General features: G+C 38.2%; 1 protein-coding gene across 1 annotated transcript; it reads left to right on the forward strand.

The window, feature by feature from the left end:
- The first annotated feature begins 158 nt into the window (after positions 1–158).
- PPP1R2 (protein phosphatase 1 regulatory inhibitor subunit 2) lies at positions 159–22,985 on the forward strand. The gene is made up of 6 exons (XM_080919311.1): positions 159–573; positions 9,018–9,125; positions 12,948–13,025; positions 13,582–13,676; positions 18,206–18,373; positions 21,484–22,985. The coding sequence occupies exons 1-6, from the start codon at positions 452–454 to the stop codon at positions 21,528–21,530; spliced, it is 618 nt and encodes a 205-aa protein (XP_080775437.1). The 5' UTR covers positions 159–451; the 3' UTR covers positions 21,531–22,985.
- Positions 22,986–23,640: the final 655 nt, after the last annotated feature.

The following is a 23,640-nucleotide window of genomic DNA, read 5'->3' on the forward strand; positions in this document are numbered from 1 at the left end:
GACAAGGGTCTGCTGAAGGTTTACACACTTGGGCCAGGACTGAGCCAGCCTCACTCACACAGAAGAGGGGCGGGGCGGGCGGGGAGGGGCGGGGCAAGAAGGCCGGCTTTGTTCTCGCCCCGCCCCGCTCTAGATATCGCGAGAGGGCGGGTCGGGCTTGGCTTCGGCGTCCGCTTCGCTACCGCGCTGGGGCACTAGGCCGGCGTCCTCCGCGGGCTGCGGGCTGCTTTGCCGGCGGCGAAGGGCCGCCCGCCGCGCGGCGTCGGCTGTGGCGTTGCGGTCATTGTGTCGTGAGGGAGACGCCGGTAGTGATTTCCGCGACAGCGGGTGCGGCTGCTTTAGCCCGCCCTGGGCTCCACGGCTGCCTGGAGGGTCTCTGCAGCGCCCACCCCTTCTCCTCCGGGACCCCACGCCAGCAGCGACCCTGAGCCGGCAGCCGGAGCGACCGGCAATGGCGGCCTCGACGGCCTCGCACCGGCCCATCAAGGGAATCCTGAAGAACAAGACCTCTGCGGCTTCCCCGGTGGTGGCCTCGGCCGAACAGCCCCGCCGGACTGTCGAAGAGGAACTGAGGTGAGAGCCGAGAGGCCGGCCTGGGAGCCTCGCCTTCCCGGCGGACAGGCGGCCGCGGGGAGCCGGCCTCAGCCCTACCTCTCCGGCCGCGGGGTGGAGCGGGACCCGAGCCGCCAGAGGCGGTGGCGTTTGTCGCGTTTTATTTCTTAAGTACATGTGCACATTTTAAGCCTGGCTTTTGAACTTCGTGTCCTTGGGAACGCTAAGGAATCAGATTGAAGTTTCAAAGCTTTAACTGCTAAGCTTTTATTATGCCCCTAGCTTAAGCCAAGGTAGCTAAAATTCTTCAGCAAAGGAGTTTCTTTTTTGCCTTTAAATGTCAGTCTAGGTTCAGGCTAATGAGATCAAACATTTTAAAAACACAAACGCATTTTTCCATTATTCTACCGCGTTCGTCTCTCAGTTCCTGATCTGTCATCTTTGAACTAAATGAAACCAAAAATTTTTAAATCACTCGTCTGTATTTAGTGGAAAGTTACTATTGCTAAGTATTTTTGTACCTGCAACTAGAGTTTTGGGTGCTTTCTAGTTTTGGGTCCTGTTTTGCATATCTAAACGCAATACTTAGAGAAGCAACTTGGGATATTGACGTAAAGCATTGCGTGTATTAATAAATACCTGGAAACCGCCCAAGGTCCATTAGTGAGAACTGGTGAAATATTAATTACGGTACATTTGTATAATGGACAAATATTTCAGTCTGAAAAACAGAGAGGTGTTCTGGCTACAGAGAAAACTACCCAGGGTTCAGTGCTCAATGAAAATAATGTGACAGTACAGTGTCTAAGGCAGAACAAACTATACCACTGGGTCAAACACCAAGGGGGCCTTGAATAAATAGTATGAGTTACTAAAAATAAAATAGGAACCCTTGCATTCAGAAATAAGGCTCAAGAAAGATTACTGAAATTCGCAGTAGTAGTGCTAAAATGAGGCTGCTGTGAAATCTTAAGACTGTTAGAAGTAGGGCACTCCTGTATTAAGGATCTAATTTGGAATTGTAAGAGTAACTAGCTGGAAACAAGTTTATGGGAAGTTTGAAGAAATCCCTTCTGTGGGTTAAATGTGTCCCACAGAGACTAGGAAGGGATTTAGTATTGTCCAGCAACACCCCCTCCCCCATGTTTGGAGTTTGTCTCTTGCCTTCATTCACAGTTTTCCAACCTGTATTTGGAGTAGGCTGCTTTAAAGGGGATAATAGAATGGCGCAACACAATAGCAAGATCAAGACGATTAAAAATAAGTTCGGAAGACACTTAACACAGCTTGAATTTCAAGAAGCAGGAATGGGTTCTCCTTGACTTATATTATCCAGGAGAGTGTTTTTCCAACTACCTTAATTTCCACACATTCTCAGATTTGATGTACTGAAATCTAGAGCACTGCTCTGTAGGTTAGAGCGCTGACTCCCATGTCTGCCCAAGATTTACAGGTAGGTCTTTTTTTCCCCCTTCCTTGGATGCCACTAAATGAGACTGACTACATTAGATATTCCACTCTTCTGCAGAGTTCAGGCAGGACAGATTCCCTTCCAAAAGATTTTATAAGTTAGCTGACTGACTGCCTTGACTGTAGTTGTAGCCTTAGCTCAGCAGGCACCACCAAACTAACTCACTGAGGTTCATGTGTGTATTGTTCCAGCTGGTAAAAGATAAGCCTTTTTATATTCAACTGTTGGAAAATTCTGAAGCAAAGAAATTATAGCAATAAAACTACGCTATTGTATACATACAGTTGCATATACAAGTCCCTGGGTCTGATTCCCCAACATGGAAAGGGAAGGGAAAGACACATGCTTGTATAAAGTGTGTGTTGTATATGTATCAGAAGGTCAATGAAACTCATCCTTTTGTACAAGGAGTTCAGGAATGTATGTTAGTAGTTACAACAGAAAAATCAAAGAACAGTGGAATAGTGTGAGAGCTAAAAACATTAAGCAGAGCCTTGCCACATTTCGCCCCAGCTGGCAACATGTTCCCTGCCGACAGTTCAGAGTTGGCCTGCCCTGCTGATGTGTTGAGCAGCCACTGAACTACCTTCAGTATTGGTGTTTAGATTATAAAGGGTTCCAGTAAGGAAATTCCCAGAGAACCTGTGAGTAAGATGAAGTGTTTCTTTGACATGCCTTTATCATATAAAGTGCAGTAGCTTCATCATATCCCTCTCCTGCTCACACTGACTGGAGGGTATTGTCTATAGCAATTAATTACAGAGTTTTCTTAAGGAAAAATCCAGACACTTCAAATATGTTCTCATAATTCATATTTTCATGCATACCGTTGGTTGTAGTACTTAAAACTCAACATACGGCCTGAGGAACGTGGCTCAGAGGGTCAAGCACTTACTGGGCATATGTAAGGACCTGGGTTTAAATACAGAATCTATGTAAAACCAGAGGATAGCACGCACATCTGTAATCTCAGTGGTAACAGGGAGATGGGAGGCAGAGACAGGAAAATCCTTGAATCCCTGGAAGCTTGAGCTTCAGCCAGCCTAGCATACTGGAAAAAGATAGAGATGCAGTCTCAGACAAGGAAGGCAAAGACATGCACCCAGTGTTGTCGTTCCCCTACCCCCATACACACGGGTACAAAATTATTTGGAGATTTGTTTGCTTTTAGTCCTTTATTGCATTAAAAAAAAAAAATCTTACTATATAACTCAGGCTACCCTTGAAATTGCAGTTCCCCTGCTTAACCTCCAGAGATAAAGAACAAAAGGCACATGCTAATCTTTGACATGCTCTTATTTTCTTCTTTGGCATGAATAATATTAGTTCCACTGAGCAGTTTTCTCAGATGACATTTGTCAGGGATTAGTTATAAGGTTAATTAAAAATGGATAGACTCAGGCCAGGTGCAGTGGTTGTACACCTTAAGAGGCAGAGGCAGGTAGATCTCTTTGAGTTCAAGGTCAGCCTGGTCTGCAGAGGAAGTTCCAGGACAACCGGAGCTACCCAGTCTTGGACAAAAAAAAAAAAAAAAAAAAAAAGATAGATCCCACAAATCCATATTTGGGTAATTACACATTGCAGCAAGGTGCCTGCACTACTCAACTGTTTTAAAAACCATTGTTCTCTCCTATGATTGCGGATTTCCCATAGTTGTTTCAGGATACCCCCAGTGAAATATTCATCTTACAAAGTCATAACCTAGCATCTAGAGTGAATGTATGTGCTGTTCATTGAAAACATCTCCCTTTTATTGTAAGATTCTAAGATACTATCACCAGAAAAAGAAAAAAAATTGCTGATTATAAGATACCCATTTTTAGGTATATTTTTTAGATTTGGAGTGAAATGTTTGCAATTATCAGAAATATGTTAAATCCTCTCTTAGGAGAAGTTGTGCTTTAGTGCTTAATCTGAATTCTGTCTGTACTACTCAGTGATTTTCATTAGTTCTGACTGCCAGTGATTTATGCATTTATCTGTACCTTAAAAAGTCTTACATGAGTACTAAGCCCAGTGTCTTATTCTTAACTGCCTTGTTATAAATAATTTAGACAACTAACTTTTCATGCCTCTCAGGTTTGTTTATAGTCTACTTTAGAGTTTGCTAGCCAGATTCTATTGTAGTTGTGGATAAATTCACCGTTTAAAAATTGTGTTGAAGCTGGGCCTATTAGTGGCACACACCTTTAATTCTAGCACTTTGGAGGAGGAGGCAGGGGATCTCTGAGTTAGAGATCAGCCTGGTCTGCAAAGTGAGTTCTATGACAGCCAGAAGTGTTACACAGAGGAACCAGAAAATTAAAAAAATAAAAATTTGTGTTTGAGGGAGGGACAGTGGCCCTCATACATAATCTCAGCACTTGGAAGAAAGGAGTTATCCTTAGCTACATAGCCAGTTCAAGGCCAGTCTAGGCTATGCCCCCCACACACACATACACACTCACACTCACACACACTCTTACTTCCCTAGGTGCTTGAATTCCACTGATACAATTTAAGATATAATTATGCTCTAACATTGTCTTTCTGTCTATTCAAGAATGTGGAGTGTTAAAAGTCAAAGCTAATTAAAATATAAAGGTAATTTCCTAAAAGTTACCATTTGTTTGCTTTATTAAGTTTGGTTTAATTATAATTATGGTTTCAGGCTTCAAAGTCTTGAATCTTTATTTAAAAAGAAAATTTTTACTGAAATATGAAATTAAAGTTAATACTTTGAAGCAAAATTCTGGCCACTCTGAGCACAGCCAAAAGTATCAAATATGCCAGGAGAAGCAGCAAGAAGTACTGGGAGGTCCTTGAGATGGCAACATTGGAACCAACAAAGTAAAAGTAAGACCTGACTGTACAAGACAAGATGTAAACAGTCTGCAAACCAGCCATCCCAGCAGGAGGGCAAGACTGAAATCTGCAAGTGTGTTAGCTATCACAGCAGATCTGGGACTCATGCTTGTCTGTGGAATTTGTGACCCAGATAATGTCATGTAGTCGTGATGCTGTTTTAATTGAATTCAGGTTTGCTCCTTGGGTTTTGTAACTCTACCACTAACATTAATTACATTAAATTGTTAGGGATGCTAATTTCCATATACACTATCTCCATTGACAGTTTTTTCTCTTCATTTGCTTCCAACCTAAGAATTAGCAATTCTGGGGCCTGTATTAATTTTTGTGCCCCGCTTCCCGTTTCCAAGATAATTTTTCTTGAATTTGAACGTGAATATTTTCAAGATTTCTTTTCCCCTGATTTTGTACTGAGGAAATAAAGGTTAGTATAACTTTGAATATGTAAGACTTTAAATTCCATTTAAAGTAGAACATAATAAATACAAAACAGGAAAAAGTTAGAATTCAAGTACATTGTAGTTATAGATCAGGTAAATTCAACTTTTTTGTGGAATGTGCTTTGCTTTTGTTAATCTGAAGAACTTGCATTTGCTGTGCAAAGAATATAAACAATTCAGACATGTAAAGTAAGTAGTTGTCATGTTATTAGATAACGAGGGATAAGTACAGAACAGCTTTTACGAACTGCTTTTGAGACCAATATGGGTAGCAGAATAAGAACCCTTCTGAAAAGAAGGCTATTATAGCAAGTTAACCTAAAGTTATCAGCAAGTAGCATATATAAAAATGTGTTTCTGTCTTAAATGTGTTAGATTACATCTAAATACCTAACATTAGTTAACTTTTTTCATGTTCAGTTATTAAGAAGACAAAAGTATGTTATGATACAGTATATATAGCTTATATCAGTATAAATGTGTATTTAATTATACATTTTATATGTGTGTGTGTGTGTGTGTGTGTGTGTGTATATCATTTAAGATACAGAGTGGAAAGAAAATGCAAAAATCCAAAGTATTAATGGTTTAGGATATTAGTATTATACTTACTAAATTTTACTCTTAAATTTATGAAAATGTAATTGGAGCTGTAGAGATGGCTCAGCAGTTAAAGCACTGACTGCTCTTCCAGAGGGCTTGGGTTTAATTACTGGCATGCTCATAGCAGCTCACGGCTATAACTCTAGTTCCAGGGGATCCGACACATACACACACACACACATATATATATATATATATATACATGGCATAGATGCAGGCAAAAAAACAATGCATGGAAAAATAAATCACTTAAGAAAGAAAATGTAATTTGTTTGTGTTCTACATTTTTCTTTTTGGCATCCATCTGTCAATGAAATGCCGGAGTTACAGATACCTGCGATAGCTAGACTTAGCCATCTCCTTTGCTGCCAGCACCCATGTAAAAAGGCATAGTCTGTGCCTGTTGTCATAGTGTTGAGATGGTGACAGGAAGGATCCCTGGAGCTTGCTCTAAAAGCAGAAATGAATTATTTTGATTCATTTATGTACTTGATTGCTTTTCTGCTTTAATTTTTTAAATGAAAATTATTTTAGATTTAAAAAATTTTTGTTTTTCAAGTGTGTGGATATTTTCCCTACACGTATATCTGTAACACATGTGTTCCTGGTGTCTGGAGGCCAGAAGAAGAGCTTGGATCACCTGAACCTGGAATTTCAGGTGTACACTGGCTGCTATATGGGTTCTAGGAATAGAACTTGGGTCCTCTGGAAGAGCAGCAAGTCCTCTTAACCCCTGAGCCATCTGTGTCTTATTTTTTACTGTGAGTGTCCTTGGAATTTGTCTATAAACAGACTGAATTATTTGCGTCCTAAGCAAATATTATCTAATGATTTTTAAACAGAAATTTGTAGCTATCTAGCTTTTTAGCAAGACAAAATTTCTGAAAATATAGATTTACCTAGAAATAGAAAGTCAATTATGTTTTAAAAATATTTGTTTTTAAAATGGAGATGGCTCAGAATGAAAGAAGTTTCATCCCTTGATCTCACATAAAGATGCAACAAGAGAACTGATTTCTTCAGCTTGTTCTCTGACCCCACATACGCCCTCATTATATATACACACAATGATAATAAAGTAATAATAATAAAAGATCTGCAGCCTCTGCCTGCAGAGTGCTGGGATCAAAGCTTGGCTCCAGCACAAAAGCACTTGAAATTTACTTTCTAAATGCAGTTCTCTACTTGCTAAGTGAAATCTTGTTTTAGAACTTTTAACCCAAGAGTTTAGATTTTAAAATCTTAAACATTTTTATTTTCTGTATGTGTGAACATGTGTGAGTGTACTGCATACTGTGTTCTTGGAGGCCAGAAGACCACGTTGAATCCTCTGAAGCTAGAGTTAACAGATGGTTGTGAGCCACCATGTGGATGATGGGAACTGAACTTGGGTCCTTCACAAGACAAGTGCTTGTAATTACAGAGCCATCTCTTGAGCTCTGTTCCCCATCATAAGCATTGCTTATATTTTCATGGTGTTTTGTAATTTGTTTCCTGGACATTGTATCAGTTGACTCCCAGCAACTCCATAAGGACTGTTACTGAGGCTGTTTGTTGGATATTCTTATCATTCTAGGACTAGTCTAATAAACTGAAATCTCTTGGTTTTCTGTCCTGAGGTCACTATTAATGTGGTATGGCCTATGCCTGGTAATCCCAGCACTCAGGAGGCAGAGGCAGGTGAATCTCTGTGAGTTTGAGGCTAGCCTAAGTCTACAAATAAGTAAGTTCCAGGACAAATAGGGGTGTTGCTCAGAAAAACCAAAAAATAAAATAAAGTGATAGAAGGCCACATGTCTGAAAAAAATGAGTACTGTTAGATCAAGTTCTGAGTGCCCATCTAACTCAGTTCTAACCCAATTCAGTGAGTATTAGTGGCATTTTAATTTGGTTGGCTGAAAATTCAGATGAACCTCCATATGAGCTGGATTCTTAATAACAGCATTTGAACTGTTTTTCTATGCCTAAAGATAATGGCTCACGTGTCACAGATTTTGGTTTATTACAAGCTTGTAAGATTTTGACTTTTTGGGTGAAGAGATTTTGAATTGTAGTTTCAAGTTTATTTGCAAGTATCTGTGCCAGTTTTTACCTATTGGGGAAATTAAGGGTTCAGTCAATGTTTAGTTAGCTGAACTGTTAACTGGCCTTAGAAAAAGATTTTGGCACATGCTACAATATGGACAGACCTTTAAGACACTGTCTTAGGTGAAGTAAGCCAGGATACACACTATATGATTCCATTTAAATGAAGTACCTAGAGTAGTCAAACTCATAAAAGAAGATGGTGGTTGCCAGGGCCTGGGATGAAGGGAGACATGGGAGTTATTGTTAGTAATAATGTTGAGTTAATACATGGAAATGCTGAAAAAATTCCGAAAATGGAATGCTGTGCTGCATGACTTTATTGAGTGGATAGTAACTGATATTTCCAAGTCATATCTATTTCCATTTAAGTAAACCTGAATATGCTATTTCTTAGAAAACTTATTTTGTAGATTAAAAAAAAAAAAAAAACAAAAAAAGCTATAAGCCAGGTGTGATGGCACACAGGAGGCAGGGAGGCAGGCAGATCTCCGAGTTCCAATACAGCCAGGACTACACACAGAGAAACAACTGTCTCAAAAAATTTTAAAGAACAAAAACAAACAAACAAACAAAACCAACCCAGCTATAATTTTTGTGGTCTTAGCAGTATTTGAATTTAGTAATATTTTCTTTATTTATTAAGGAAAATTTTATAACAGGGTATGGTGTTATACACCTGTTATTCCAGCAGAGGCAGACAGCTCTCTGAGTTGTAGGCCAGACTGTTGTTCTTCATAGCAAGTTTTGGGTCAGCCACTCCTACATAATGAGACACTGTATCTGTGTGTGTGTGTGTGTGTGTGTGTGTGTGTGTGTGTGTGTGTGTGTGTGTATAAGAACCTAACTATTAAGATAGGACAGTAAGATAGAATTTCAATTGTTACTGTTTACTTTTGCAGGCCAGTTAAAGTCTAAGTATATCATAGCATAATAGTGTTTGGAGCATCTGATATAAAATTATGAAACTTTGTTTTTAATATGGATACTAAATGCTTTGTTTTTCTTTTTAATTTCAGTAAAAAATCTCAGAAGTGGGATGAAATGAACATTCTGGCAACCTATCATCCTGCTGACAAAGACTATGGTTTGATGAAAATAGATGAGCCGAACACTCCATACCACAGGTAATGTGACACAAACACCCTTTCTTTTGTGGCTAGTTTCCATTTGCATATTGATAAAATTTTCTAAGTAACAGATACTTTAAATATGTCTTACTTTTCTTATCAGAGTGCTAGTTAATGGTCTACCTGAATACCTTTTTTGCTAATAATGTGTAACTTCACATTATTGTTGTAGTGAATATTTATTACACCTAGGTGGTTGTTAGCTACTGATACACATTAATTCCCCCCTTTTTTCATTGCTGTTATGTGTATATGTGTATTATCATGTGTGAAGATGCCTGAGGAGGCTATAAGCCAAAGTCAGATTACTTGGAGCTGGAGTAGAGGTGGTGTGAGCTGCTTGGTTGAGTGTGGGCCATTCTTGGGCCCTAGTGAGCAGCAAGTACTTTTGATTGCTGAACCATCTTTCCAGCTCCAAGATCTGTCTTTTTAAAAGGAAGATGAGGTTTTTAGTTCCCCATGTAGAACTAAAGCGGAGGTTTTCTAGCTTTAAAAAGGGGTTTTGGGGAAGCTATATAAAAGACAGATAGTTTTGTGTTCTTATTTTATATGATGCTGTAGTACTGATTTATAATTTTGGAAATGTTAAGTCTCAGAAGTTTTATGTTTTATTTATGTTGAGATATGATCACACATAGTTTGGGCTGGCCTGGAATTTACCATATAGTCCCTCTGGTATCATCCTCCTTCGTGCTAAGGGCATGAGCTACTGTGTCCACTTAAAAATTTAAAAATAATCATGAAGTGACATTACAGAATAGTGGCCAAAAAGAGACAAAAACAACGCACTAATGAACATTACGAGGCGTCACAGATTCTGAATAGGTATGGCTTATTGACAGCTATGGCTAAATCTGTAAATCATGTGCTTTTGTTTATTTATTTATAATCTTGTTGGCAGGATTTCATGAAACCCAGGCTAGCCTTGAATTTGCTATGTAGCTGAGGATGCCTTTGATTTTCTGACTTTCCTTCCTACATCTGTAGTCCTGGAGTTACAGTTCATGGTTAGCGGGGCTTTGTGAATGTCAGGTGTTGAGTTACATCAACAAAAAAGGCTATCTTTGAAATTAACAGGATAATGTGATGCTAATAAAAAAGTACAAATACACGTAAAGTGTTAAAGTCCTTGTCAGAAAGATATAGTGAGACAGAAGATGCAGTTAATGAAACTAAACAGTAATGTAATTTGAGGAAAGGAGTAAGTGAAATGTTTGTACCCTTTTTCCTGTTAGTTACAGGGTAATTGAGATATATATCTCAAACTCTTTATCAAACCAGAATCCAAAGTCAGGATTTTCTTCTTAAAGCAAATCAGTTTTTATCAGTTACCTTTTTATAACTTGGATGAGATTGGTTTTGTTTTAAAACATTTAACAATAACAAAAATGCTTTTTATAAAAAAGATCATGTTAAACTAAGAGTCTCATATTGTTAGTGTACATATTAGCTTATATTCTTTTATATATACACATAATTTAGTTGTAACCTAGAATTTTCTGTTGAGCATTACAAAACTCCAAAAACGGGCTGGAGAGATAGCTCAGTAGTTAAGAGCACTGCCTGTTCTTCCAGAGGACCTTAGTTCAGTTCGCAGCAACCACATCATGGCTCACAACCATCTGTAATGGGATCTGACATCCTTTTCTGGTATCTGAGGATAGTGACTGTGTGTACTCATATACTTAAAAAATAAATTAATCCTGAAAAAGTGTCAAAAAATTACATTTCTTATACCCTACTCTACCCAAATTCTACATGTTCTTGGGTTTTAGTTCTTGTTTCCATGGATAAATGTATAGGCCAGTGGGTTTTTGCTTATTTTTATAGTACATGAGAGCAAAATTTTTACTAGTTTTTTGTAGGAAAGCTAATTAACTTTTAAATCTTACTAATTAGGGCTTTAGGGTCTGTATTAGTTTGCTTTCATATTGTTATGGCCAAGTACCTGGCCAAAAATAAATAAATAAATATGAGAGGAAGGATATCTATTTTTCTTGACTCATGGTTTCAGAGGTTCATGGTATCTGTCCATGGTTGCTTGACCCCTTGACTTTGGGGTAGAACACCATTACAGAGGGAATGTGTGGTAGAAATCCTGCTGATTTAATCAGAACCTTCATGATCTGATACTCTGGAAGTATGATCACAGACACACCTAGTACTGTTCTGTACTACTTCTCTGAGCATGTTTTTTTTTCTCCCATAGTATACCAACTATTTAGCAAGGTTAGTCAGAGGGATATGAAAAAAACTGTACAATGGGCCACCAGAAATCTCAGAGGGGGAGAGAGGAGCGAGTGTGAATGAGCACTCCTGATTCTCCCACTAAGTTTAGGGATTAGTGTGTTCCCTAACTCTTGGGGGTTCCACAAACAAGAGGTCACTTGGCTCTGTTTCTTCCCATTTCTTAATCCAGTGAAGCTGGCAGTCAGAATTAACCATCAAAGGATCTAAGTTTATTTTTCATAGTCTGTGTTCGTGTAGACCATTTTTTTCTTACAACTTTATTTAAAGAAAAAAAAAAGCAGAGATAAATGTACAGATTTTTAAAAGCATTTTGGCATAAAACTATATGAATATATTTTTGTCGGTACTTGATTTTTTTTAAAGGTTTAATAGTATGCATTGAAATCTTACTATTTACAATGAGCATAAAGTACATGGAAAACAAAACATAACATGGAAATAGTCAGTTTTCTTGGTGTGTAAAGATTAAACATAATTTTTTAAATACCAAAAATTGCCGCAAGACTATCCTCTTAGCTCTTGAGTTATTAATGATTTAAGATCTAGGTGTACTCCATTCTGAGAGGGTGCTATACACTTACTTTTTTTTTTTTTTTTTTTCCCCTAAGAAGGACTGAGGCTTTCACTTTTTGGTCTTTCTTTTTTTGAGCTTTATATGGCCTGTGAGTTGTTTCTGGGGTATTCAGAGCTTTCTGGAGCTAGTATCCAGTTATTAGTGACTGAATATTATGTCTGTTTTGAGACTGGGTTACCTCACTCAGGATGATATTCTCTAGATGCATCCATCCATTTTCCTAGGAATTTCATGAAGTCATTGTTTCTAATAGCTGAATAGTACTTCATTGTGTAAATATACCACACTTTCTGTATCCATTCATCTACTGAAGAACATCTGGGTTCTTTCCAGTTTTTGGCTATTATAAATAAGGCTGCAGTGAACATGGTAGAGTATGTGTCCTTATTGTATGTTGGAGCATCTTTGGGGTATATGTCCAGAAGTGAAATACATGTAGACCATTCTTAATGGTGATATACAAACAAAAATTCTAAAACCAGCTCAGCATTCTCAGTGCCCAGTTGTGGTTCCAGGAATCACAGAGTTGAGGCCAGCTGGGCTACATAGCAAGACAGCTCCCTGGACAATATAATACTAAGACCAGTAAATGGGTTGTTTGCATATTTGTCGATCTGCTCATTGGATACAAAAGTTTACGTTTTTAGTTTATTTTTCTAGGTAATTTGAGGCTTTAGTACTTTGTGATTGCTTTTCTTTACTTCTTTCTTTTTCCCTTCTTGTTAAACTCACTTTCTTTTTATTGCTGAGGATTGAACTCTAGGAGCTTCTGTGTGTCTACCAAGGACTCGACCACAGAGTTACATGTCTCTGACTATGTGTATTGAGTAGAAACTGTTTTAAAGTTAAATTTCAAAGATGACAACAAACCTCTAAATAAATTTAATTAAGTGTTACAATTGTATTTTCAATCTTGATTTTCTAGCTATTCTATTTTTTTTCATGTATCCATTTTAATAATGTGCTTGTTAATAGAAACTTGCTTGTTGTCTTAGTATGATAGGTGATGACGAAGATGCCTATAGTGATTCAGAAGGCAATGAACTCATGACTCCAGATATCTTAGCTAAAAAGTAAGTATGCATTTCATATAGAGAGTTTTAGTTGTACAAAGTCAAGACATTTGATAGTGTGCTACTTGTACATTAGTAAATGAAGGGCTAAGCTTATTTCAGCTTGGGGGTTAACCGACAATTGAACTCAGGGCTACATGTTAAATACTTGTTCTACCACCGAGTAAGATCCCCAGCCCTTAACTAAATTTTTTCATGTTATTACAGTCATCAGTTAATATCAGTCCACACAGGAAGGGGGAAGGTGAAGAATATCTGAAAGCTTGAGTCTGTTTTTCTCTGTGATGGTGCTATTGGTAGATATCCTACTACCTACATGGTAAAGGTTCGAGAACGGCCAATATAAGTTAATTGCTATTCATTGATGTCTCACAGCCACTCTACTATCCTTGCTGTTTACTGTCTGCGTCCCTCCCTACTTTTTCTTAGGTTGTCTTCATCAATTAGAGCTAGTCTGTTTATTGGTCATTGGGGACATTATCATGACTCAAGTTGAATGAGTCATTTAAATAGTACAAGTATCTCAGTTACTAATGTTTTCCTAAATATTATGTAGATTAGCTGCTGCTGAAGGCTCAGAGCCAAAGTATCGGACTCGGGAACAAGAAAGCAGTGGAGAGGAAGATAATGACCTCTCCCCTGAAGAGCGGGGTAAGGTATTTATTCAGCTGCTTTAAGAGTGATGCTAGTCAATTTTATTTGGAAGATTGAAAATTTACCTTCATATTGGGGAAGTAGTGGGCAGGAAAGTAGAAAGTAATAGAAAATAGATTCTACATATGTACATTTCTTATATAATAGTATTCCCTCCCTGATTTGAAGAACTACAGGTGAAAGAATTATTGCCATCTTCAAGTATTTTGCCAATATTTCTTTCTTTGTATATTTTTAGTGACTGACAAAATATAGATATTTGCTATATACAAAATTAATGCTTTTAGTATCACTTAGTGTTTGAATAATCTTCAAGTGAGTATATTGTGTTGCTGCTTGTGGCTTTTCTGTTTTAAGGTAGTACAGGGCTGGGGTTGTAGTTCAGTTGGAAAGTGCTTACCTAGAAAAGCCCTGAATTTGAGCCCCAGCATCAAATAAACTGTTGTCTATAATCTCAGCCTAGAGAAGTGGAAGAAGATCAGAAGTTCACCCTCATTCTTTTTTTTTTTTTCTTCTTATTTTTCTTTTTTTAAAGATGTATTTATTTTATGTATAAATACACTGAAGCTGTCTTCAGACACACCAGAAGAGGGCATCAGATCCCATTACAGATGGTTGTGAGCCACCATGTGGTTGCTGGGAATTGAACTCAGAACCTCTGGAAGAGCAGCCAGTGCTTAACTCCTGAGCCATCTCTCCAGCCCCGACCCTCATTCTTGATTATATAGTACAAGGTCATCCAGAATTACTTGAGACCCTGTGTCGGAAAAAAAAAAAAAAAACCAAAACAGTAAAATTTATCCAGTGAAACAAAATGATAAAGTATAGAATGAAATCTGTATAGGTCTTGTGGAAAACAGTCTTAGAAGAAAAGCTAGAGAAGTTCTCATTACAGGATGAAAGAGGCTCTTGTGGTCCAGACATTACTGCTCATGCAGATAATTTGTTTACATGGAACTCTGGTCATATAGGAATATGCTTTATTTTGCTGTTTTTTATACTTTTTGAGCCGCGTGAATCTGTTATCTTTTTAAGATAAAATTAGGTCAGAGACCTTTTCAGATCCCACAGTCCATGTCATATGAGTGACAGCTGCTGGTACCTCTTTCTCAGCACACCCATGAACTCTCTCTATGACCAGAACTCAGACTGCCACCTGCCCCTGCATCCTGAGTGCTGGGATTAAAGGCATGTGCCACAACTGCCTGACTAACAAATAAATCTCTAAAAGTGTATAAAATACCCAGTTGATTAGTATCTGTAGGTACTGAACCTGTAGGTTCAAGCAACAATGATTTAGAGATATTGACGATACATGTTTTTCTTGTCATTATTCCTTAATATAGTATAGCAACTATTGACATAGCATTTAACCTAGCAGTGACTGAACACACAAACTCTGGGTGTAGATTATTTATCTGCACATACTACACCATTGTACATGAAGGATTCGAACATCCATAGATTCTGGTGCCCATAAGTGTCTAAGAGCCAATTCGTCAGGTACTGAGGGATGACTTATACATAGTTGTCTTGTTCTCTTTTTAAAAGAAAATAATCAAAAGCTTGCAGCTCAGTGATAGAACACTTGGGTAGCTTACTGAAGCTTCTTTGGGCAGATTCTCAGCCCAAGCCTGTTATCAGCATTATTGAGAACCTGACAGCATAGGGACCCTTGAAGGGGTATCCAATAAAAGTTGTTCCTATTATTTTTCTACATTATTCTCTCCAAATTTATCTATTAAGGGTGGGGATTTTATTGACCTACTTATTAGTGCTTAGTAAGGGTAATTACCCATTAATTTGTAGTTCTACGAGTCAACCTGCAGGAGTACCTTTTGACCTATTAATTTTTATTTATTTATTTATTTATTTATTTTAGAGATTCAAGGTCTATTTATTTGTTCCTCTTAAAGGGTTATTTTTGTTAATATAATTTTATTAAGTGATTTCCTACTGGTAGAATTACTAAGTTATAAAGGTGTTATTCCTTTTAATAATGACACGTCTGGTAAACATTTTGAATTTACAGAGAATCTTTTTGTTTTTTGAGATAAGGTCTCACACAGTAGCCTAGGCTGGCCTTGAATTTACAGTAATTCCCTGCCTGGGTCCCTCCAGAACTGGGCTTATCAATGACAACAAATGCTATTTTTTAAACATACTTGTTATTTTTTTTAAGTATGCGGGAGCACATGAGAAGGTCAGAGGACAGCTAAAAAGGAGTCAGTTTTCCACCATGTGGGGTCTGGGGATTGAACTTGGGTCATTAAGCTTGTCAGCAAGCTCCTTCACCTGCTGAGCCATTTAGCCAGCCCAGATAGTCTTTTTTATTATTGTATTTTTGTTTGTTTGTTTTGTTTGGAGACAGGGCCTTACTAGGTAGCTCTGGCTATCTTGGAACTCATTATGTAGACTAGGCTAGCCTTAAATTCACAGAGATGTACCTACCTCTTCCTCCTGAGTGCTGGGATCAAAGATGTATGCAATCACTAGCTATAATTAGGAAGTCTTACTGCATTAATACAGTAATTAAAATTATTAACTATTTAGGCTGAGAAATACAAGTTTATGCTCCAAATTGGATACTTGTTTAAGTCGCCTAATTTCCCAGAGCCTAGTTTTTATTTTCTAAATTGAGAAAAACAATTGTAGTTCTGGGTTTGGCAATGCACTCTTATGGTACTAATGACTTTTAAGAGGCTGGGGCATGATGATATATTGACCCCTCAAGTTAGTACCACCCGATCTCAAACAGGTTTAAGCTGTTGATGACTATTAAATGAAGTATTTAAAGCACTTAGCACTCATGTATTCTAATTGGTCAGTAAATACTAACTTTTAATAAATAAGATAGTCTTCTTAAAAGTAGATATAAAAAGAAAAATGGCCTTGTTGAGGTTCATAAAAACCTAAGTGCTTTTTTGCATAATGTTATATTATGTTGTTTAATTGCAAAGTGAATATTAATAATCACAAGAGGGTTATGGGATTGGGAATATGACCCGGTTATTATACTACTTGCCTAGCATGCAAGAAACCCTGTATTCAATTCATGGCACTGCATAATGTAGTCCTGGTGGCCTGTGCTGTGAGCTCAACATGAGGCAGATAGAAGAAGGAAGAAAGGATCATCTTTGTCTTTCTTGAATATTTGAGGCTAGCCTGGGATGTGTAAAACTGGTTTTAAAAAAAGAAAGGGATTGAGATGACTTATGTCAGCTTTCAGTGAAATGAGATTTCATAGGTTATGTGTGCACATTTTTGTTATTTGGTCTGAGGAGATTGTCACTCCTAAGGAGCTGTCCACCTTATTTTTTGAGATTTCTTACTGGGACTGGGACAAACTGATTAGGCTGAGCTGTATGACAGCCCTGCCTATCACAGGCTCCCAGTGCTGGGGTTCCAAGTTGGGTGCTGGGGATCGAACTCATGCTTCTATGTGAAGTTAGTGATAGCTGAACCTAGATTCTCTGCAAGAGGCTGCCAAGTGCCCTTAACCACAGAACCATCCCTCCTGCCCCTTTCTTTTTTGTTTCAGAGTAAGTTCATGTGCCTGATACTGGGTGTTTGGCTTTTTATATGGGTGCTTGGGTTCGAGGGTTCAAATCTTAAAATCATTTTTGTATTCCTTATTTAAAAATTTTTTTTTATGTATGAGTGCTCTGCATGTACATCTGTATGTCAGAAGAGGGCATCAGATCTCATTACAGATGGTTGTGGGCCACCATGTGGTTGCTGAAATTTGAACTCAGGACCTCTAGAAGAGCAGACAGTGCTCTTAACCACTGAGCCATCTCACCCAATGAAGTTCTTTTAGTACAATGTAGCAGTTGTGTTGAATTGCCACTAATTATGTTTCTAAGTCATGGCAGTTTTTGAATCATGAGGATTGTTTCTTAGCATGGTGTGCGCCTGTCAGTTCATTTGCACATTATTCATTCTGTGCTCAAATGTGTACATGCTCAAGTGGAGGGCAGAGGACAACCCCCTTCTACCACATGCCAGCCCTGGTGCATGTCTATAATATTAATTAGCTTTTGGGAGGCCAAAGTGTTGGGAGATATAGGTCATCCTGGGCTGCATAAAGAACCCTGGGGTACTGGGGGATGGTGCGTAGAAGTGAAAATACATTACTCATAGCTCTTGACAAAGAATTAACCACTGTTAGTTGTTGGATCTTGTTTGTAGTGTGTGTATCTGTGTCTGTCTGTCTGTCTGTCTGCAGACTTTGTGCCTCCCAAAATTTCTAATGGTTTTGTCCAGTCCTGTTCATCAATAGAGATATATACTTGAGTCATTGAAATATAGCAGAGCTAGCACAATTTTTATAAGGTAAATAGTTTGGATTTTGCAGGCTGTATTGTCTTAAGGCAAACAAACTACCTGACTGCCATTGCACACAAAACCAGCCTTCAGCTGATAGAAACATTTAAATGAGTAACTGTAATGCAGCAGATCTCATTCTCAGAACAGGCCTGCCCCATCCCCACTCGAGACCTTCTAAGCTTTAAAATCTTTTATAGAAAAGAAGCGGCAGTTTGAAATGAAAAGGAAGCTTCATTACAACGAAGGACTGAATATTAAATTAGCCAGACAGTTAATTTCAAAAGACCTACATGATGATGACGAAGATGAAGAAATGTCAGAGACTGCAGATGGAGACAGCATGAATATTGACGAGTCGAATCAAGGTCAGATGCCTTAAGAGTGTCACTGGGACTGTGCTTCTCTGTGCCTAAGATAGTGTGCTTCATTTTGCCTAAATTTCGGGAAAATCTCCCAGGACACTTTGCTGATTTACTTTATTGTGTCAGGGTCTCTACAGTTTCAATCCTTGTCACCAATTTCAAAATAAATTTTATGCATAAAATTAATAAGACCATATGCTACATAGTGGATTGTTGTTATTGTTTTTTCTCATCTTTTACTTGGCCTTAAGGAAGGATATTAATTAAGTAAGGATTGAATGAAGCCATATTTTATTTAACAAGAAAATCTAAAGCTTAAAACTTTTTACCTGTTTTTTTGTTGTTTGTTTTTGTAGTTGAAGATTAAACCAGTGTTTCACAGATACTATTACAACTTAAAGAAAATAGCTTGTTTTGTTTTATGTGAGATGGTTTGGGTTTTGGTGAGATGGTCTTATACCATAACATAGGCTGGCCTTGAAATCACAGCAGTCCTCCTGTCTCAGCCTCCCAAGAGCTGGCATGAGAAACACTAACACCATGACATTTCTATATTGCATTGATAGTAATTCTGAATTTTGATGTTCTTTTTCTTTCTTTCCTTTTCTTTTTTTTTTTTAATTTAAATTGAGATAAAGCCAAGCTGTGTAGCCTATGAGAACTTCATTCCATCTCCCTCGGCTCCAAGTGCTGGGGTTACAGGTACCCACCATCATGTCCAACTTTTCCTTCGTTTTTTTTTTTTTTTTAAGTCTTAGATAATTACTTTTCAAAGCCTTTTCAGTTAGTGCTCTTAGGAAATATATTTTCTTTCATTTGATTTGGAGGTCCAGGATCAAAGCCAGGACCTTGTATATATCTACCACTGACATGTATACCCCAGCCTCTGATTTATTCAGCTATTATCTGTGTTTAACAAAGGTGAGCAAGGTATGGTAGTGCACACCTGTAATCCAGCACTAGTCTTGGCCCTGAGTTCAGGCCAGCCTGGCCTACAGAGCAAGGCCTGTCTCAAAACTGCAGTGGTTGTTCTACCCCACACTGGGAGATGGAGTGTATAGTCCCTACTTACACTCCTAAGCTGGGATTTTTTTTGGTTTTTTGTGACAGGGTAATTTATCTGTGGGGCCTAAACTGGTTCAAATAAATAGTTATTATATTTGCACGTGTACTGTGAAATAATAATTTGATGGTATAAGATAGTAAGTTATTGTCTCATTATAGTGTCAGATTACAATATTTAACTTGAACACGCACGTTTCAACCTAATAATTGCCAAGTCTTTCTCTTCCTATTATGTATCTTTAATTGATCAAAAAATATGGACTGGGGTATACACCAGTGGTGGCCACTCACAGACATGCTGGCTCCTAATTGCCCTGAAGTGTTTGTTTCCCACCCTCACCCCAGCCCCCCAAGTACTCAAGTACTTGTCATCTGCTTCATTCAGACTTTCACTTTTACTGTCAGCTCTTAGTGTGTGGTGACAAGTTAGGAATACTTCTCATTTGCTACTGAATTTTTTTTTCAGAAAAACATTTTTAATTTTTTATTTGAGAATTTTACATGTATTTTGGTCATGTTCACTCCCCAAGTCTTCCCTCTAGCTCCCCCAGACTACCTCCATCCTTCCATCACAATGTTCTCTTAACCCACTGAATCCAGTTATGACTGAGTGTGCATAGGTGTAGGGCCATCGACTAGAGCATGGGCAACTTATCAGGGCCCACATCTCTGAAGAAAACTGACTTTCCCCCAGTAGCTTAGCTGCCAGTAACTCCTCTGCTAGGGGTTGGGGAATCTTGTGATTCCCCTCCTCCATCCATACTGGAATTTTGACTAGCTTGATCTCCTGCAGACAACCACAGCTCTTGAGTTCCCAAATATAATGAATGGCCTTGTCGTGTCCAGAAAACACTGTCACATCAGTCTTTCCCAGCTTCTTCCTTGTTCCCTGAACATTGAGGGATGGGACAGATACTCCATTCAAGGCTGAGAATCAATGGCCACTTACTCTACACATTGACCAGTTGTGAGTCTCCCTATTAATCAGTCTCTGCTGTAGAAGTTTCTATGATGGGGTGTGAGGGCTTCACTAATCTGTGCCTGATAGCTCCTGAAAAAATAACCGATTTTTTGTTCCTCTCTGCCTGTAAGACATTGAGCTCCATAGACATGTTTCCCAGGTAAGTAGCTTATGCTTTGTATTAGCTCGGTTTCCAAGTCTTCTGAAACACATAGCAGTCACATAGGATGCCAACTTTCATGGCATCAAAAATGTACGTAAGGATGGGAACTGTACAGTAAGGCTTAGACAGGTTTCTTATCTTCTACTCTTTGCATCTTAACTTTTTAACCACCCTTCAAAGATTCCATGTTCTGTAAAGCTCACTACTTTACTTAATCTCCCTCTCCCTTCCTCTTCTCCCTTTGCTCCCTTCTTTTTGCTCCATCTGTTTATTTCTGTTTCCATAAATGGAGAAGTGTTTGTTTAGACTCTGACGTCAGTATTTACAGTCATCAGGTGAAGTGAATTTGTTTAGTATCAGATAGCTAGAGCTGTAACACTTAACTTCTCTCCTGTGATTACTCAGTGTCCCATTTGCCTTGTTTGTACAAGATATTCCTACTCTTAGAATATTTACTAGTATTTCTAGATTCTTTGTAATTTGTCTAATTTAGCCTACATCAAACATACCTTACTGGTTTATTTATATTTGCATATTACCCATGCCAGAAGAAGAGTTTTTAAATATAGTCAGTTCATTTCAAGGTAGATCTTATTTGGGGGTATTTTTGTTGTTTTTGCTTTGATAAATACCTGAGGAAACAACCTAAGAGGAGGACTGGGGTAGGTCAGGGACCTCACAGTGTCTGAGGTTTCAGTCCATGTGGCTCAGCTCTGTCACTGTGGGTCTGTAGTGAGGCAGAGTTCATCATGGTGACCACGGAGGGCCAGGGCACAGTGTAGCCACTGGAACAGCTCCACCACCAAAAGTTTCTAGTGCCTCTTAAGTAGAGTCAAGCCCTCAGTACATGAGCCTGTGGATATTTCTTATCCAAGCCAGAACAGTAAAGTGTGCTGATTTTTTTTCTCCCTTTTATCTTTGCAGGATCTACTGCAAGTGACCATCTGCAACACAGATCACAAAGTTCATAAAAGAAACGTGTTCAGCAATGCAGTCGTTGTCAAATACAAAAACCTTGTTATTATACTACACTGCTTCTTGTTCTCTACGATTCGTGACTTATATACCAAAATACACACCAGTTATATGTTGCCAAGAATTAAGACCGTAGAGACTGAGTAGACGGAAGATGCCTAATTACCGCATATATTCTTGTGCCTCATACTTCACCACACATACATTGTAATGTTAGTCCAAAACTGCTTTACTTTTGTAAGAACACTGGTTAATTTGTATAAGATATTATATAGCTTTTTATGCTTTAGAGATTAAATACTATCATGAGGGAAACTAATTTATTTTTGTCACTTCTAGATGGTGGTATCTCTTATAAAATGTTTGGGGGTAGTTTGATGTTTTTTCTTTTAATCAAAAGCCTATTCATAAAGTGGGATATGGATGGATAAATATTTAGACTGAAAGTTTTTTTTTTTTTTTTTTAAACATTTAGCTGTTTTGGCTAATTGAGGTTTCTAAGAGGTATTGTTCATTTTCTGATCAATGACCTTTAAAATCCCTGTTGATTTTCTTTGTGCTCAAAAGGAATAAAATCTTTTCATCCAAGCTGGTTTCCCCCCATCCCACACCCATACTCAAACAAACGACCAGGTTAGCATTGCACTGACACATGCTCTGCTTGTCTTAGTACACAGACTTCAGGCGAGATTTTATTGCCACGTGCCATCTTAGTTTCCCTTTATTTATATTCCTGTCTTAACTGCTCTGATTTCCTACTCCCTCGGCCTGGACACATACAGGTGTGGAAACTGTATTATCAGATGGCAAAGGCTATTGGACTTGAGGAACTCTTCTTGCTGCAGTAGTGAATTCTCATTTTGACACCCGTTAGTTCTGAAACATGAAGGAAACAGATCTTGAAGTAGCCATACTATGGCAGGAAGGACAGCTCAGCAGCTTTACCTGTACTTCTCTGATTGACAGCTTGCTCAGTAAATAGCTGATATTAGTTCACTTGATGTCAGACCTTAGAAAACAATTTGCTAAGGCTTTTTTGCACGATGAAAGCATTGTATATAATCAGTATATGATTGTTCTTGAATGTACAGACAGAATTATGCCTGAGCATCTTTAAATGTAAAGATTCTGAGGAGTCTGCTTTAAGGGAATATGGTAATGCACACTGTGACAAATGAACATGATCCCTCTAACATGATAGAAATTATTTGTTTATTTTTTTCCCTGAAATGAAGCGTAGTTCCTGTGTGTCTTAGTTTAGTGATGGTTTCCTTTATAGTCATTTATTTGTATCCTAAGTTTTTGGTAGCACCAAATGAATCTGTTATATGACAGACTTTTAAAATAACTTCTGTATATTATATATATGAAATGGCTTTTATTGAGCAGCTATCTTCCACTTAAAATTGATGGAACTATCATGATGTTAAAATAAAAGAGTGGGAAGAGTCTTACTGTTAGAAGAATGTGCTTATTTTTAATGTCTTTCTTTTTCTACGGGATTTTCCAGAATAGCTCTGAAGTTTGTGCGGTGTTCTAACCAAACATTTTAGCCAATGAGCTACCAGTGCACACTAGCAATGTATGCCTCATCTTTGTAAATTAAGCCTGTTTGTGGGATGCAGAAACTGACTGTACATATATATAGAATATGTTCATGTACCCAGATCTCTGCTTTTAGTTTTCTCTTTTTGTGTTCTTTTCCATTTGTTTTTGTTATTGTGTGTGTGGGGGGGGGTGCCTACAGTTTGTGTCTGCACTGCTTGCATGAAGTACCTGTGGAAGCCAAAGGAAGGTGACTGTCAGATCGCCCTGGAGCTAGAGTTTCAGCAGTTGTAATTTTTCCTGTGGGTAATAGGAGTTGAACCCAGGTCCTCTGGAAGAGCAGCCCTCTTATTTGCTGTGCCATCTCTCCAAGTCCTCCCTCTGATTGTATACTTGGAAAGTTCTGCCTGTTCTTTATATTTGTAGAAACGGCCTATTGTGCAGTGGATTCTTCATGTTTTCTATAAGTTGTTTCCTAAAACTTAAAGTCCCAAGTAAGATTTTTAGTTTCACAGAGTAGATAATTGCTTCAGAGGAATGGCATAGGCCTAATTGTTTGTA

Source organism: Micromys minutus (assembly GCF_963924665.1).
Source record: "Micromys minutus genome assembly, chromosome: 7".
Taxonomy (NCBI): Eukaryota; Metazoa; Chordata; class Mammalia; order Rodentia; family Muridae; genus Micromys; species Micromys minutus.